Below are 15,400 nucleotides of genomic sequence, written 5' to 3'. Positions count from 1 at the left end.
TTTACAATCAAGCGAAATTTAGAATTTCACACACAGAAACTTTAATTTTTTTGCGGGGCGACTAGTATGGAAAATATACAGCTTATAGTATAAAAAAGCTAGCGCAGAAGCAAGCACAAGTTTTTGGAAACTTTCAGATTTTTTTTGATTTTTTAAAATGAATTTTTTCTGCAGAGAAAGAGCGTTTGGGGGTGAAAAAGAATGGGTGGGCTTGGAGCAGAATGGATAGGAAAAAGGTTGAGAAAATGGGGCAAAGATTTAGGCGATTTGGATTCCGGTGATCTCGACGTCTCCTCCGATTTGAAGTCCGTTGACCTCGTCCGGGCTGAGACGGTGAGCGTACGAAGCGAAGCGTTCGCCGTTGACGGTGATCTGAAAACGGTTCTTGTTATAGAATCATAGGAACTCGGACTGCTTTTGTCTAGGTAAAGCCTAGTCAAGTCTGACTTGGGTTAGCCTGATCTAGCCTAGCCTGACTTGGGACCTCCTCCAACCACTTACCGCGAAAGCGTATGGCTCGTTTAGGATCTCCAAGTCGAATCCGACGGCCTTCTCGAATGGCATCTTGCCCTCACGCTCCTCATTTCCCCAGGCGGAGTTGATCAACGAGTTGCGCACGACGTGCTGTAAAAAAACTTCATGTTTAGAATCCCAAATTCCAGGAACGCCTACCTTCTCATCGAAACGAGCGTTGAAATGGAGAGCGATGTCTCCGTTCTTCTTGAGAAGGTTGATGTGGAAACGCTTGGCCTTCTTCTCCGGGATTCCGAAGACAGTGAGAGTCTTGCCTGGAGCAAGTCCCTCGGCGGCGAGTCCACTTTCATATGGAACTGGCTGAAAATGACTAGTTATCATCTAAAACTGTATCCTGGTCTCCTTACGTAGTACTTTCCTCCCCAGTGGATGTAGTTGACGAGAACGTCTCCATCGATGGTGAAGTGGGTAATGGAGGAGAGTGGCACACGATGCTCATACTCCTTCACCTCCTTCTGGTCGACGAAGATTTGGAATTTGGAGTCGTGGGCGCGGATGCGGATGTCGATGTCGTCGCCCTTCTTGTATGGGTTCGACTTGCGCTCTTCCTTGCCCCACTCTCCCTTGGCGAAAGTGTTGAAGACGAGTTTTCCCTCGTCGAAGCGGACGGAAATGTGAAGTGGAACGTCATTTCCGGAGAAGTCGGCGGTGGCGGTGTGAAGGTTCACGGTAAAGCTGCAAAGATCGGAAGTTTTCAAAGGGTTTAATGATCGGAGCTCATTCAGTCCTAATTTGGGATTATTCGAATCCTAGCTAGTCCTTATCCTGTCAATATCTATCTATCTACCGTACCAGCCAATTCAAAAAGCATATTTTCAGTTGACCGTTTTCAGGAGTTTGAAACTCGCCTGTCAGGTTACCGATAACTTTGAAAACTTTGGAGGGTGTAAAACAGACCTAGATTGAAAACTTTGCATTTACAGAATTTCTCAGAATTCCCCAGTTTTTAGATGTTTCCAATTTCTGTAGGACACACCGTTTCCAGTACAAAAACAAAGGGGGTGGTCTTCAGAAATGATAACTAAGAATTTTCAAAAAACTCTGTAAAGTTTTCAATCTAGGTCGGTTTTACACCGCCCAAAGTTTTCAAAATTATCAGTAACCTGTCAGGCGAGCTCCAGACTTCTGGTTGTCAAAATAACCCAAAATCAACTGAAACCCCCATTTTGTTCTCTTGGAATTTGCCTTCAAATCGAAAATTACATAAAAGAACATTTTGTATCACTTAAAAGCAATTGAAATCCTCTTCAAAATGGTGTAATTCTCATTCATTTTGGTCAATGCTAACGCCAGTTATATGCTTTTAAAGCTGTATAGAGAAACGCAGACAACGAGAGCGATCTCGTCTCTCTGCGTCTCTCACCCTCAAAACTTCCAATCTATGTGTCTATCTGTGTGTCAGTATGTCCCTGCAAGATTCCCTGCTTACCGGATCGAATCCTCTCCAGTCTTTCCCTTCACGATGAGTGTCTGTCCTGGCTCGAACGGCTCGGTGAGCTTGCTACGGTATGGAACTGGCTGAAAAATGTCAAGATGCTAGTTTTTTTCTTAATTCTGAATTCCTCTGATATCATCTACTTCTCAAATGACCTTGATAGAAAAATTCTCTGTGGCGTGATAACAAACAAGAATTGAGAATTTTGTTTTGTGTCATCACATCGGTCGGAAAGCCAATTAAAACCTTTAGGGTCTAATATCTGATATCAGGTTTTTCTGAAAACTTACGAAAGCGGACTCATGAGACATTTCGGCGAGTGTTCTCGGCTTTTTGGGCAATGATTCTTCTTGTTGAGTTTCCTGCAAAAGAGGAACTTTAGTCGAAAAGTGTCACTGGGTTACGGTAGGAGAAGGGAACTAAACTCAATTAGCTTTTTTCTCTCCATTTCCTCTCTTCTCAACCCAATTGAATTGGTTCCCAATTCCATTTAAATTGAAGAGGGTTCAGTTTTTTTTTTGGGAGTAAGAAGAAAAAGAAGATTGGAATGGAGAAAAAAAGAACGGAAATTGAAGCTATTGCCTTGAAATGGGGTCTCCATCTCTCCTTTTAACAGTTGAAAAAATAAGAGAGAGTTGTATTGGCGAGAGTGCACAGAGAAAAAGAGAGATATGTGTCTTTCTTATTTTATCACTTGGAAAAATATCACAGGGAAGAGATGTGTTAGAAGAGATGACTCATTTTGTGATTGTTGTTGTTTTTTGATGGACAGGTGGGGAATATGGGACCATAGAACACTGATCTTGGAATTAAGATGTTAGGATGTCTAGATCCCAGAGAATCTAGGATTCTTAATGCCTTGGATTTTAAAGGGTCCAGAAGTACGCCTTTGGATATAAAAGATAGGCCGAACGACCTTAAATCAAAGAAGCCAAAAACCACTGAATGCTCTAATAGAAGCCCACCCTCGCACTTTGAGCTCAATTATCTCGCTTCCAATGCAAGATATCAAAAATGTGTCAACTGATAAATTGTTCACCACAATATCATAATCATTTTATCAGTAGACACATTTTTGATGTCTCTCATAGAAACCGAGATAATTGATCTCAAAACGCACGCATAGGGAGGGTTTCTATTACAGAAAACACGCCATAGAAGCTGCAACGCGTCAACGTCACACCAGCCGACTAGATTCACAGGGTTATGATGTAAAATTTTAAAGCTATCAATCATCACTCATCACTCAATAATATTGCTATCTTGTCAAAACCCGAAAAAGCAAAAACCACGCGCCTTTGAAAAAGTTTAAAAGAAGCGAATAGGCGGAAAATTGGGTATTACAACAGACAATAAACAAAGTATCTTTCCAATCTGTTAGTGTCTCTCTCACTCATTTAATTTCACAGTTTGTCGCTTTTTTGTATATCGAAATGCGAAACAATTCGGAGAAAAAGAAAGAGATACACACTCACAATATGATATCGGCTTTGGGCGTGCCCAACGAAATTCTCTATTTCTCTCTTTTCTTTTTTCACACTGAATCTATTTTTTGTTGTTGTGGGGGGAGAACCGAGAAGAGGCTATCTGATGGGGATAACAAAAATAACAATTGAGAAACTTTCTAGGGAAGAAGAAATGGAAGAACTTTGTGTGTTATGATCTTTAGGGTGTTCTTCAAGTAAACACTAATGGAACGCCATCCCTAGTTTCTAACATTGAGCCTATTTATCTCGATTCCTGTGAACGATATCAAAAATTTGCCAACTAATAAAATGTTACTGATATTATGATAAACATTTTGCTAGTTTATCACTTTTTGGTATCTTTTACAGGTAGCGAGATAAATTGGGTCAAAGTTGAGAGCTTGAGAAGCGCTCTATTATAGTGTTCCGTAAACTTTGAGCCTATATATCTGACTTCCTGTGAAAGATACCAAAAAGTTGCCAACAAGCAAAATGTTTTTGATATTATGATAAACATTTTACCACTTGGCTACTTTTTGATATATTTTACAGGAAGTGAGATAAACTTGTTTAAAGTTTTTGGTATGCAATTGGAGAGAGCGCAGGCAGTTAGAGTGGCTTGTCGTCTGCCGTCTAGCTCAAAAACTTAACTAAGCCACTATAAATTCTCGCCATCGAAACCACAAACAAAAAAGTAAACAAAAATTATCTTTTTTGACAGTGCCGCCTATAGCCCAACCCATTTCTCGCACTGTATGTATATACGATTTGAAATTGGGGACCGGTTTGCATCGCTCCCCCAATTACCTATACTTTGTGATGAAAAGAGGAGGACTGACTGAATTGAAACAAATTGGTGGTTTAGGGAGAAGTGAAAGTGATTTTGGGGTTTTGTTTTAAAGATTCTTTCCCATGACTCATTTCCCCCAGATGTTTGACCCCTTGAACTTTTTGAAATGATGCAAGAAGAGCTGTTCCTCCCACTCATAACTATGTGAGATATGTCAAGTTGAAAGAAGAAGAAAAAGAAGAAAAATGAAATTTCGGAAATCTATGTCAGGTGTTTTTTGTGTGTTGGCATTTGCAAACAGATACACACAACACTTATGATTGATGGAGTTTAGAGTTTAGAAGATAAGAAAAGAGGGATAGAAAAGTTCAAAAAGTGTTTTTTCTCCACTTACTGGAGCTGCAGCAACTGCGGTGACGATCTGCTTTTCGACAATGTCTTCCACAATTTCAGGCTCCGAAGAATGGTGCTCTTCGGAAGTTGGTGCCTCTTGGACTTGTGAATGTTCGACTTTTTCGAATGTTTCCTCGCTTCCGGATTCTGGTGTAGCTGGGTGTTCGGCGGCGTCGTTATGTACATGCTCGAAACCTTGACTGTCTGGCGAGGCAGCGGATTCCACTGATTCGACGTGGTAGGCGACGGCGACTTCTTCTACTTGAGCGTCGGTGGCTGGAGCGTCTGTAGCTGGAGCTTCTGGGGCGGCAGCTTCTGGAGCAGCGGATTCTGTGGAGGCAACATGAACTGATTCGAAGGTCTCTTCGACTGGAGCTGCTTCCTCCTTGTGATCTTCTGGCTGGGCAACTGAAGCTTCTGGTACAGCTTCGATGTGTTCCTCAACTGATGGGGCTGCTTCTTCTTTGTGTTCTTCGGAGTGAGCTTCGACTGAAGCAGCCTCAGCTGGCGCAGCTTCCTGGTGATGCTCCTCAACTGAAGCAGCTGATGATTCTGGAGCAGCTTCTGTAGATTCGACATGAACGGCTTCGATTTGTTCCTCAACTGATGGAGCAGCTTTCTCTTTGTGCTCTTCGGAGTGAGCTTCGACTGAAGCAGTCTCGACTGGCGCAACTGAAGCTTCTGGAGCAGCTTCTGTGGATGCAACATGAACAGCTTCGATGTGTTCCTCAGTAGCAGCTTCTTCCTTGTGTTCTTCGGAAGCGGCTTCAACCGGAGCAGTCTCAACTGGAGCCGCTTTATCTTTGTGTTCTTCAGCTGGTGCGGCTGATTCCGGAGCAGCTTCTGTAGATGCGACGTGAACAGCTTCGATGTGCTCCTCAACGGAAGATGGAGCAGCCTCAGCTTCTTTGTGCTCTTCGTGGGTCTCTGATGGAGCAGCTTCAGTGTGGGCTTGGACGGAGTCGACTTCAGCTGGAGCAGCTTGATGCTCCTCTCGCTGGGCAACTGACGCTTCTGGAGCAGCTTCTGTGGATGCGACATGAACGGCTTCGATGTGTTCCTCAACTGATGGAGCAGCTTCCTCTTTGTGCTCTTCGGAGTGGACTGGAGCAGCTTCGGAAGACTCAACGTCAACTGATGGAGCTGCGTCAGATGTGACTGCTTCGGTATGAACTTCAACTGGAACAGCATCCTCATGATGGGCTGGTGCAGCTTCGGATGGAGCAGCATCTGTCGACTCGACATGGACGGCTTCCTCCTTGTGTTCCTCGGATGGGGCAGCAGCTTCTTCCTTGTGTTTCTCAGAATGAGCTTTGGCTGGAGCCGTTTCATCCTTATGTTCTTCTGGTGCAGACTCCGTAGCGGCTACATGGATAGCTTGGATGACTTCCTCGATTGGGGCTTCATGGTGAGCATCCTTGTGTTCCTCAGCACGAGCTGGAGCTTCTGTAGGAGCAGCAGACTCTCCCTTGTGGTCTTCTGTTGCGGCTGGGGCTTCTGAGGCAGCTTCGACGTGCTCCTCAACATGAGCTTCTGATGGTGCAGCTTCTTGGACTGCTGCCTCTGTACCTGGAGCAGCATCTTCCTTGTGTTCTTCAGCATGAGCTTCAGCATGAGCTTCAGCATGAGCTTCAGATGGAACAGCAACGTTATCCTTGACTTCCTCAGCTGGGGCGTTTGGAGAAGCATCAAGAACTGGAGCAACCTCGTCCTTGTGTTCCTCGGCATGAGCCTCTGGAGCAGCTTCAGTAGATGGAAGATGAACAGCATCAAAGACCTCCTCAAGTGGAACTGAAGCCTCATCTTTGTGATCCTCGTGAGCCGGAGCATCCTTGTGCTCATCTGAGGCAGCTGGAGCAGCTTCTGTGGGTGGAAGGTGAACAGCTTCAAAAACCTCTTCAATGGAAACTGGAGCAGCTTCTTCCTTGTGTCTCTCAGCTGGAGCGGGAGCATCATGAGATTCAGTAGCTTCAGCGACAGCAGTATGAACAGCTTCAACGACATCGTCGACGTGTTCTGGAGCGTGAGAGTGGTTTTCCTCCTTGTGCTCAGCAGCTTCGGCGGCAACTGGAGCAGCTTCTTCCTTGTGTTCTTCAGCTGGAGCAGCAGACTCGTTCTCAGAAACGTGAACAGCCTCAATGATCTCTTCAACGACTTGAGCAGCGGATTGATCGATGTGAGCAACGTCTTTGTGCTCCGATGGCGCAGCAGCTTCGTCCTTGTGCTCAGCAGCTGGTACTGATCCAGCAGCTACAAGAACTTCTTCAGAAGCTGGAGGAGCTTCCTCCTTGTGATCAGCCGGAGCCTCAGCCAAAACAGCCTCACCAACATGCTCCTGGACAGCAACTGCTGGAGCAGACTCCTCGAAATGAACTGGTGGATGTTCAGAGACAGCCTCGATGATGTGGGTACCATCAGCAAGAACTCCGTTGAACACGATCTTGGCTCCTTCTGGAACTTCAGCAGCTGGAGCAGCAGCTTCAGTCGACTCGACGTGAACGGCTTGGACAGCCTCCTCAGTTGGAGCACTTTCCTCCTTGTTTTCTTCTGCTGGAGCCTCGGCATGAGCTATAACAAAAAAGGTCCCTACTGATTCAGAAGAAGTCATCGACTCACCAGAAACGCCTTCAACAATTTGTGTTCCATCAGCTAGAACTCCCTTAACCACGACTTGAGCCTCCTTGACTTCTTCATGAGCAGATTCTTGAGCAGCAACCTCCTCAGCAGAATCTTTTGCATCTCCATTAACTTCAACATGAACAGAGTCGAATTTCTCCTCAACAGAGTTCTCCTCCTTCTTATCTCCATGGGTTACCTTCTCCACAACAGCATCTTTCACTTCCTCCAACTTCTCAACAGCATCTGTGAATGCCTCGTGGATCACAGCAGAGGCATTCTGAACGGCTTCTTGGATTGCAGAGTCCTTGGCCTCCTTGGCCTCAACTTCGTCGACTGGCTTATCCTCAGTGTTCTTGGCGAACGGGATCAGATTCTTAGCCGAGCTGAAGGCCGATGAGAAGAACGATGACGAATCGGCCATAGTAGTTAGCAGATGAAGTCGAAGTGAAAAGTGGAAGGAAAAAGAAGACGAAGAAGTAGCGCGAGAAAAAAGACACACACCTCTTTGCAGGCTTGGAGTGTGTCGGAATGAGAGTCTGAAAGTGCACACCAGGCCTTTCGTCCCATCGTTGTTCTCTCCGCCCTCTCGAGAGCCAACACTATTCTCCTCCCTTTGGACTGAAGGGGCGTGGCCTCGAGGAGAGGGCGTGGCCTAGGCCTATCGAGGGCGCCGCGCCAAAGAGACGCATACAGGTGTACACGAGTATTGACTGATCTCGGTGGGGGCACTCTCTCTCTCTCTCTCTCTCATCACTTTGGTTCTTTTTTTTTTCGTTCATCTCGTTGTTCCTACTGCGTGGAATTGGCGCAGGCGCGCGGCGCGCGGCATGTCAAACCAAAAAAACCACTGGAAACGTTTGGAAGTAGTGTGGCATTGTGTAGAGACGACAGACGAAACTGATACGGGTAAGAGGGAAAAGGTTTAGAGAGACACCGAGAGAAAAATAGTTTGGGGAAAGCCTTTGCTCGGAGAGCAACAAGATTCAGACGTCTTCTGCAGAACTCACCGTAAGAACTCTTGGTTTCTTCGTGTTAAAGAAATGTTCCAGAAGGTTTCGGAACATTTAAAACGAATCGTTCGAAATGGAGGAGAAGAGAGGGGAAGGGAAAAAATATGATGGGGTTTTTTCCTGGTTGTCATACAGAAAAAAAATAGTGTTCACATTTGATTTGCATAATGGTTTATTGTGTGAGGAGGAAGGAAGCATTTGATCTGTGTATCGAAATACGCACATTTTGGAATACACAGGTGATTCGCGAACAATCCGTTACGGACGCTCAGCGTTCGCGCGCGGTTGAAATGAACTTAAACTTTTGTCTGATTCGCGAACGGATCCGTTTGTTTATCATTCACAATCGGATCGGATACGGAGTTCGCGAACGCTGAGCATCCGTAACGGATACGTTCGCATTTTATCTGTGTAGCTGAAATTTTCAGATGGAGCTTTTTTCAGATCAAATTTTTTGATCCGATGGGAATCAGGAAAATCTGAAAATCGGAATTTCCAGATCCATGATTTTCAGAATTTGAAGACTCGCGGAACACAACTGAATTCAGACTCTCGGGGGATTCCCAAAGATGAAGGACATCTGGATTCTGAATGCTTCTTATTTACAGGTTTCAGAATTAGAAGCATCATGGAAATATGGTTCCACCAAATTTTCAAAACTCAGATATTCCGGAATTCTGGATTCTTTGGATTCTGAAGACATTCAGTAACAACCTGAACTTCTGATTTCCCTTGAGCACAATGATACTGTAACCCTCTTTTTCTGCTCCAAATCTTCGTAACGTCTTCTTCTAATCTTTTCTCTGACGTGGCTCCACTTTAGACTTTTTTTTTCATCGGATTTCCCTCCGATTACATATACATATCCCTTTAATCCTTTCTCTCCCTCTCTTTTTGCAAATCATGTATTTCCGGTGTTTCCCCCCGGAACGTCGTGCTCCCCCTTCAGAATGCACCACTTTTTTTCCAATTTTTTTGAAGGGGTAACCCCATATGCACTTATGTTGTGGTTGGTTTTGTCAAGACTAACATTTTCCCCTGATCAGCTGATTGTGGAGGTGAGCTTCCGGGTGGTGTGATAAGAAGTTCCAAAATTTTTTTATTGTGTTCATGATCACAATCAAACTACAATATCACATGCTCTCTCTTTGCAAACTCAACGGATCACAAGGGTCCGAATACAAACAGTTATTATCAGCCAAAGAGAATCATATGCTCCGTTGGGCGCCCACCCATCGGGCGCCACGGCATTATTGACCTTTCGTCAGGAGGAATCGAGACACTGAACACTAATACAAACAGTAGCACCGACTCTAATTCTTAATTTTATTTTTGAGAAATTGGTTTAGGACTAGTTGGCAAATATTTAATTACACAGATGGGTTTAGAAAGTCTAGGATTTCTTACCTTGGGGATTTTTCGACTTCTGTGATTCCTCGAATCATGAAAAATACGGTAGGACTTGCGGAATACTTGGTTCATTTTCAATGAAACTCTAACTATTTGATATTTGGGCGTCATTTTGATAAGTGTATTTGCGCTCTCACATGACTCTTTTCAACTTATCCCGAATGTTTATTTTTGAACCTTCTTTTTGGAGATAAATGTGTGTTCTTCACATATTTCCTCGAGGATTTCAAAGGTTATATGACAGAACACACCACATGTTTCCGGTTTTTTTGCAAAGTGATGATGATGAGAGAAAGTGGAAACATTCAAAATCTCATGAAATAGTTTAGTTTACATCCTCCACTTCTTCTTCTCGTCACGTCGTTTCGGGACGCCTCTCGGATTTCAAGATGTGCTTGAACCAAAGATGAGAAAAAAGGAGTGGGTGATGATGAGAACATGTGGCGGTAATGAAATGGGACAAGGAAGAAGTGAAAAGAAGATGGAAAAAAACGACTTGAAAAAAGAGTTTCACAAAGTAATATGACAGGAGAAGGGAGGAGAGGGAACCCTTAGGATTCATGTGTTGCGGAGGGGATCATGGAAGTGTCAAATATCGTACAGTTTTGAAAGGATGAGGGTGGAAGAAACTTTAGAAGGGAAATCAGAGATCCAGAATAGTACGAAAATTATTTTTCAAAACTTTTTCAAAAAGTTGAAGATCGCAAAGTTTGAGGGGCCATAATATTTGAGCCCGAAAACACCGAAATCCTCGAAATCTGAGTGACAAGTCACCTTATCAACTTTAAGCTCAATTATCTCGGTTCACATGTGATATATCAAAAATTGGTAAAGTGATAAATTATTTATCATAATATCCCCAATATTTTATCAGTTGACAGATTGTTGATATCTCTTATGGGAACTGAGATAACTGAGCTCAAAGTTGACGATTTGAGTGGGCTTCAATTTAAAAAAGACGGTATTTTCAGTTTTAGAAATTCAGAGACTCCAAAATCATGATCTGAAAAATCAAGACGCACGGCGGTTTCTTATTCAAAATGAATTTTAAATTACGAGTATCTGAAAATCAGAAGACTATACATATGGAAACCTCGTACTACGAAATACAAAATTATAAAAGCCTCAAAATTACAGACTGTCAATTTTGAGCGCAATTATCTCGGCTCCTATGAGAGCTATGAAAAAGTAGTCAACTGATAAATTATTTATTATAATTCAACCAATATTTTATCAATCGACAAATTTTTGATATCTCTATAAGGAACCGAGATAATAGAGCTCAAAGTCGGCGGTTTGGGTGGGCTTCTTTCAGTGGAAATGCGGTAAGAAACATCTGAAAATCAGAAACTCATATTCCTCGAAACCCAAAATATTAGAGGAACAAAATCTCAAATTTTACAATTCTGCGAAATCCTTCTAGTTGCCCTTTTGAAACATTTGCTTTTGATTTTTCACTTCTGAACCTTTTTTTAAGTATCCTATTCGATTTTTGATTTTTCCAAAAGTTTCCATAAATTTTTCAAACTACGCAACCTTTAATAATTGTCTCCCGTCATCTAACAAATGTTATACACAAAACTCCATATTTGCTCTTCTTAATAACATTTTCCCATTTTTGCACCTGGGCTCAAATGTCCAAGAACTCAGGATTCAAAGTTCCCCTTTTCTGTTTGCTTTCTAACGTTTTCTGTATCACTGTCAAGTTTGAGCCAATATATCTCGATTCCTGTGAAAGATAACAAGAATCTGTCAATTGATAAACTATTCATCATTATATCACAAACATTTTATCAATTGACCATTTTCTCATATCTTTCAATGGAATCGAGATAATTGAGCTCAAAGTTGACAGGCTATGACAGGCTTTACGGTAATTCCCCTATGGAATTTGTACGGAATAACAAAATGTGTTTTTTGTACTTTTTCCTAGATTTTTGTGTCTTGTACAAAAATACAAAAATAAGTAAGCTACTCGGTTCAAAACTCATATGACCTCTTGGAGCCCATCCCTCAAATATTTGTCTTTTGTCCACCACCACCTCCAATTGCTCAGTTATTTCAAAATCTAGGTGATGAAGTAGAAAAAAAACCTGATCATAAATCAAATGCACTTTTTTGTAAAACATGTGTCTGTATATATTTGTTTGTCATTGTGAAAGTATTAATAGATTGCTGGGAGGTGGTGATGGTAATCCGTTTAGTTTCCAATTTCGATTTCAACATGATGCAGACAACATAGTTTCAGAGACGGGGGATAAAAAACTTCCGAATCCCTTTATGTCGTCACCTCGAATCTCATTCACTATTTTCCAAAAAATCTGTTTGACTAGCTGCCTCTACACCGATTCCCAAAAGTTCTCAATTGGGGGTTCTCTTTCCAAAAACTCCTGATGAAAAAAAATGAAACATTTTTCTCGATGAGTCACGATCAGATGACCAAAAACAGGGTATTTATCATCCGACACGGGTCATATGGTCGGTATTTCTTTGACATTCCAGTAGGAACAATTTTAATGCGGCGAGGCAAAAAAATAAAAAAGTTTACACTTTTGTGAGAACTGTGTCTATATTCGGTGGTTGTTGGTTTAGATAAGAAACTTTGGGGAGAACGTGACCTGGCAATTTGATTTGATTTGGAGTGATAGGTTCCGATATGTCTTTTGTTTTGCGGGGAAAAATGAAATATTTTAGAAATTTTGGAAATTAATTCAAATCGACTGTAGGGGGGGAGATGACATAATTTGATTTATGGTGTTTGTAGATTTGGTGAACTTTTTCTTTTGGGGTTTTTTGAAATAGATGATTTGTCATCTATCTTAATTGAGAATTTTGAGAAAATTGCCCGTTATCACCAAAGGGAATCTCGATTTAAAATTTGGCATCAAGCCAATGCTGGACGGGTTGGCGGGGCGGTTGGCAGCTGAGTGGCGACCCAGCACTTTAAGCTTAATTATCTCGGTTCCCATTCAAAATATCAAAAATTTGTTAACTGATAAACTATTGCTGATATTATGATAAACATTTTGTCAGTTAACTACTTTTTGATATATTTTACAGGAAGTGAGATATATAGACTATATGTAGGAACACCATATATAGGAAACACCCCTTACTGTCAACTTTAACCTCAATTACCTTGGTTCCTATAAGAGATACCAAAAATTTGTCAACTAATAAAATATTTATCATAATATAAAAAATATTTTTTCAGATAAACACTTTTTGATAACTTTTAAAGAAACCGAGATAATTGAGCTCAAACTTGACAAGGTTGGAACCTTTCTATTACAGGTTTTACGGTATCAGACACTTCTGTCCAATTTCTAAGGCCGTTCAAAAAACTGTCCTAGAACCCCAAGTTTTTTTTTCAGATTTCTAGAGCTTCTCAATTCATCCGAAAAATCCTGAATCACCATTATTCGCCAAAAAAAAAGGGAATTTCTCATTGTTACAGGTTACGTACACATATCCGCTTGAACAGCTTTTTTGTTGTTCTCGGAGGGAACTTTCAGAACATTGCTACAGCAAAATAATGTTGCGAAATGAAATTGAACAAATGGGGATCTAAATCCACAGAAGACTATGGTACAGTATACCTATCACCTTTGAACCAAAGAGTCAGTTTCTTGCAGAACTGTCTCGCTACCTTTCTGCAAACAGTACCCCACGTAAACTATCAAATCTTATCAAAATTTGTTCTACTGTTTTTTTTGTCCCGTTCTTCTCCTCACAAGAACACACAGACTCTTTTCTCTTATCCCTCATCACCCGAAGCTTAGTGCCGACACCCAAATGATTGTATTACGTGAAGAAGAACATAATTCGGAGACAGGAAAGGGGGTTTTGATATAAAAAGAAGTAGCGGAAAAGACGACACTATATTTACTTTTTGAGAACTGTTGTAATCCGCTAAAATTTTTTGGTTTCTTCTGATTGTGTGAGAGAGAGAGAGAGACTTGGCAAATAGATGGGAATTTGAAGAATCTGAGGGATGTTTAGGATAGAGAAGGCTTAAAAATGTCGTTTAAAAATGGGTTTCGAAATATTAGCCATTAAAAATGGCTTTCAAAAAGCGACTCTTTAAAAAAAATGGCCGCTAATAAATGGCCGATGAAAAATGTCTGTTAAAAATGGCTCTCCAAAAAATTAAGACTAAAAATGGCTTTTGAAAAAATACCGCTAAAAACCGTCGTTGAAAAAATGGCTGTTAAAATATGGCTCTCAAAAAATGACACTTAAAAAATGGCTTTCGAAGATATGGCTTTTGAAAAAATAGTTGTTAAAAAATAAGTGTTAAAAATGACTCTGAAAAAAATGGACGCTAAAAGTAACCGCTAAAAATGACTGTTGGAAAAATGACTGTAAATTTTTTTGGACCCAAAAAAATCAAAAAAAAATAAAACTCAAGGAAATAAAGAAGCTAAAAAATAGCAACAACAGCAACCAAAATAGTTGACATCTATCAGGAAGAAGAAAATGGAAATGCTGTGGTTGTGGACTCCAATAAGAAGAAGAGGAAAGAATTTTTCACGAATTGGCACGCAATTTGCGGAAATTCGAAAATTCGGGCTCACTGAGCAAGAAGCATTTGGGCGAAGAGAAAACGATAAAGCTAGGAAAAGAAGAAGGCAATGAAATTTGGAATTTTGAAGAAAAAAAAGAAAAGAAAAAGAAGGAAATTTTTGTGAGATGAGATAAGAACTCAACTAACGAGGTTTTACTGGAAAACTGAGGAGAAAAAGTAAAAAATTGAAACAAAGAAGAAAAAGAGCAAGAAGGAGTAGTGAAAAAACGAGATGGAAAATTTGATTGGCGACAGTTGTGCTATGCATTTTTGAGTAGTTGGATATAAAGTGTTTAAACGGGAAAATTAATGCGAAAATGGAAAAAAAACATGTCACAAAAAACATGTCACTGGAACAGGTGGATTGAACAGAGTCCCTTCGACTTGAAAAATTTTAAAGTCCTAGAGCCCTGAATTTCTGGAAAAATGAAGCTAGGAATTTCCTATAAAATCTGTCCAAAAATCAACTTTCTAGGACGTCTAGGAGCTGAGATACACCCCTTCAAAGTTTTGCGAGCTAGAGACGCAGACGACGAGACACACTGCGTCTCTAACCTCCCAAACTTCAAATGACTGTATCTCGGCTTCTAGAAGGCCTAGAAAGTTAGTTCTTTGACAGATTTGCAAGAAATTTTCTGTTCTACAAGATCACATGCAAAGATAAAAAGGCATCCGCGGTCTTACGGTCGGATAAAGTTCCCGATCGAATGGAAGCCTTACTTCAGGCCCCAGAATCTAGAGCCTCCGTTTTCTGAAGCACAAAGCACCAGAAACTCAGAATTCTATAACTTTCAAATTTCAAAAAAAAAATACGAGATCCAGAATTCTTGAATCTCAAAATTTTATAATTTCTAAATTCTAAAAAATCACTCGGTGTGCCTTCCGAAAATTCAGAAAGCTAGACGGAAATGGGAATTACGATAAAGAAGAAAAATGTCAAAAGAAGTATGAGAAAGTTGCCATATTACTCTTGATTTCTGAGATCAGATATTGTGAGTAGTGCCTCAATTTCTTCTGTCACACTAAAGAATACCCCCCTCGCCGCTCTTTCTGCCATGTTGTGATGTTTCGTGGTGTCTGCTCCGGCTCCTCCTTTACTGCAAGAGCCCCACGCAAAAATAGCACGGCATTCAGAGAGACGCAGACAAGAAGTTCCGAGGGATTGGATGTTTGAAG

At 41.3% G+C, this 15,400-nt stretch overlaps 4 protein-coding genes across 4 annotated transcripts; 3 read left to right on the top strand and 1 right to left on the bottom strand.

Moving 5' to 3' along the window:
• Positions 1-258: 258 nt before the first annotated feature.
• Positions 259-4,227, bottom strand: Cbr-lec-2 (the record flags this gene model as incomplete). The annotated part of the gene is made up of 8 exons (XM_045241867.1): positions 259-372; positions 502-624; positions 673-834; positions 882-1,209; positions 1,964-2,052; positions 2,260-2,331; positions 3,328-3,355; positions 4,175-4,227. 8 exons carry the CDS (start codon positions 4,225-4,227, stop codon positions 259-261), a joined length of 969 nt encoding a protein of 322 aa, XP_045095165.1.
• Positions 4,228-5,467: 1,240 nt separating this feature from the next.
• On the top strand, positions 5,468-6,498 carry CBG25491 (the record flags this gene model as incomplete). The annotated part of the gene is made up of 3 exons (XM_045241866.1): positions 5,468-5,691; positions 5,924-6,066; positions 6,476-6,498. The coding sequence occupies 3 exons, from the start codon at positions 5,468-5,470 to the stop codon at positions 6,496-6,498; spliced, it is 390 nt and encodes a 129-aa protein (XP_045099407.1).
• A 21-nt stretch (positions 6,499-6,519) lies between these two features.
• CBG25490 lies at positions 6,520-6,576 on the top strand (the record flags this gene model as incomplete). The annotated part of the gene is made up of 1 exon (XM_045241865.1): positions 6,520-6,576. The coding sequence occupies one exon, from the start codon at positions 6,520-6,522 to the stop codon at positions 6,574-6,576; it is 57 nt and encodes an 18-aa protein (XP_045099406.1).
• Positions 6,577-6,998: 422 nt separating this feature from the next.
• Positions 6,999-8,355, top strand: CBG25489 (the record flags this gene model as incomplete). Its single annotated transcript, XM_045241864.1, has 3 exons — positions 6,999-7,179; positions 7,384-7,619; positions 8,212-8,355. 3 exons carry the CDS (start codon positions 6,999-7,001, stop codon positions 8,353-8,355), a joined length of 561 nt encoding a protein of 186 aa, XP_045099405.1.
• Positions 8,356-15,400: the final 7,045 nt, after the last annotated feature.

Source organism: Caenorhabditis briggsae (genome assembly GCF_000004555.2).
Source record: "Caenorhabditis briggsae complete genome, chrII, whole genome shotgun sequence".
In the NCBI taxonomy this organism is placed as follows: Eukaryota; Metazoa; Nematoda; class Chromadorea; order Rhabditida; family Rhabditidae; genus Caenorhabditis; species Caenorhabditis briggsae.
Note: the sequence above shows the minus strand (reverse complement) of the source record. Positions and strands in the feature narration are given on the sequence as shown.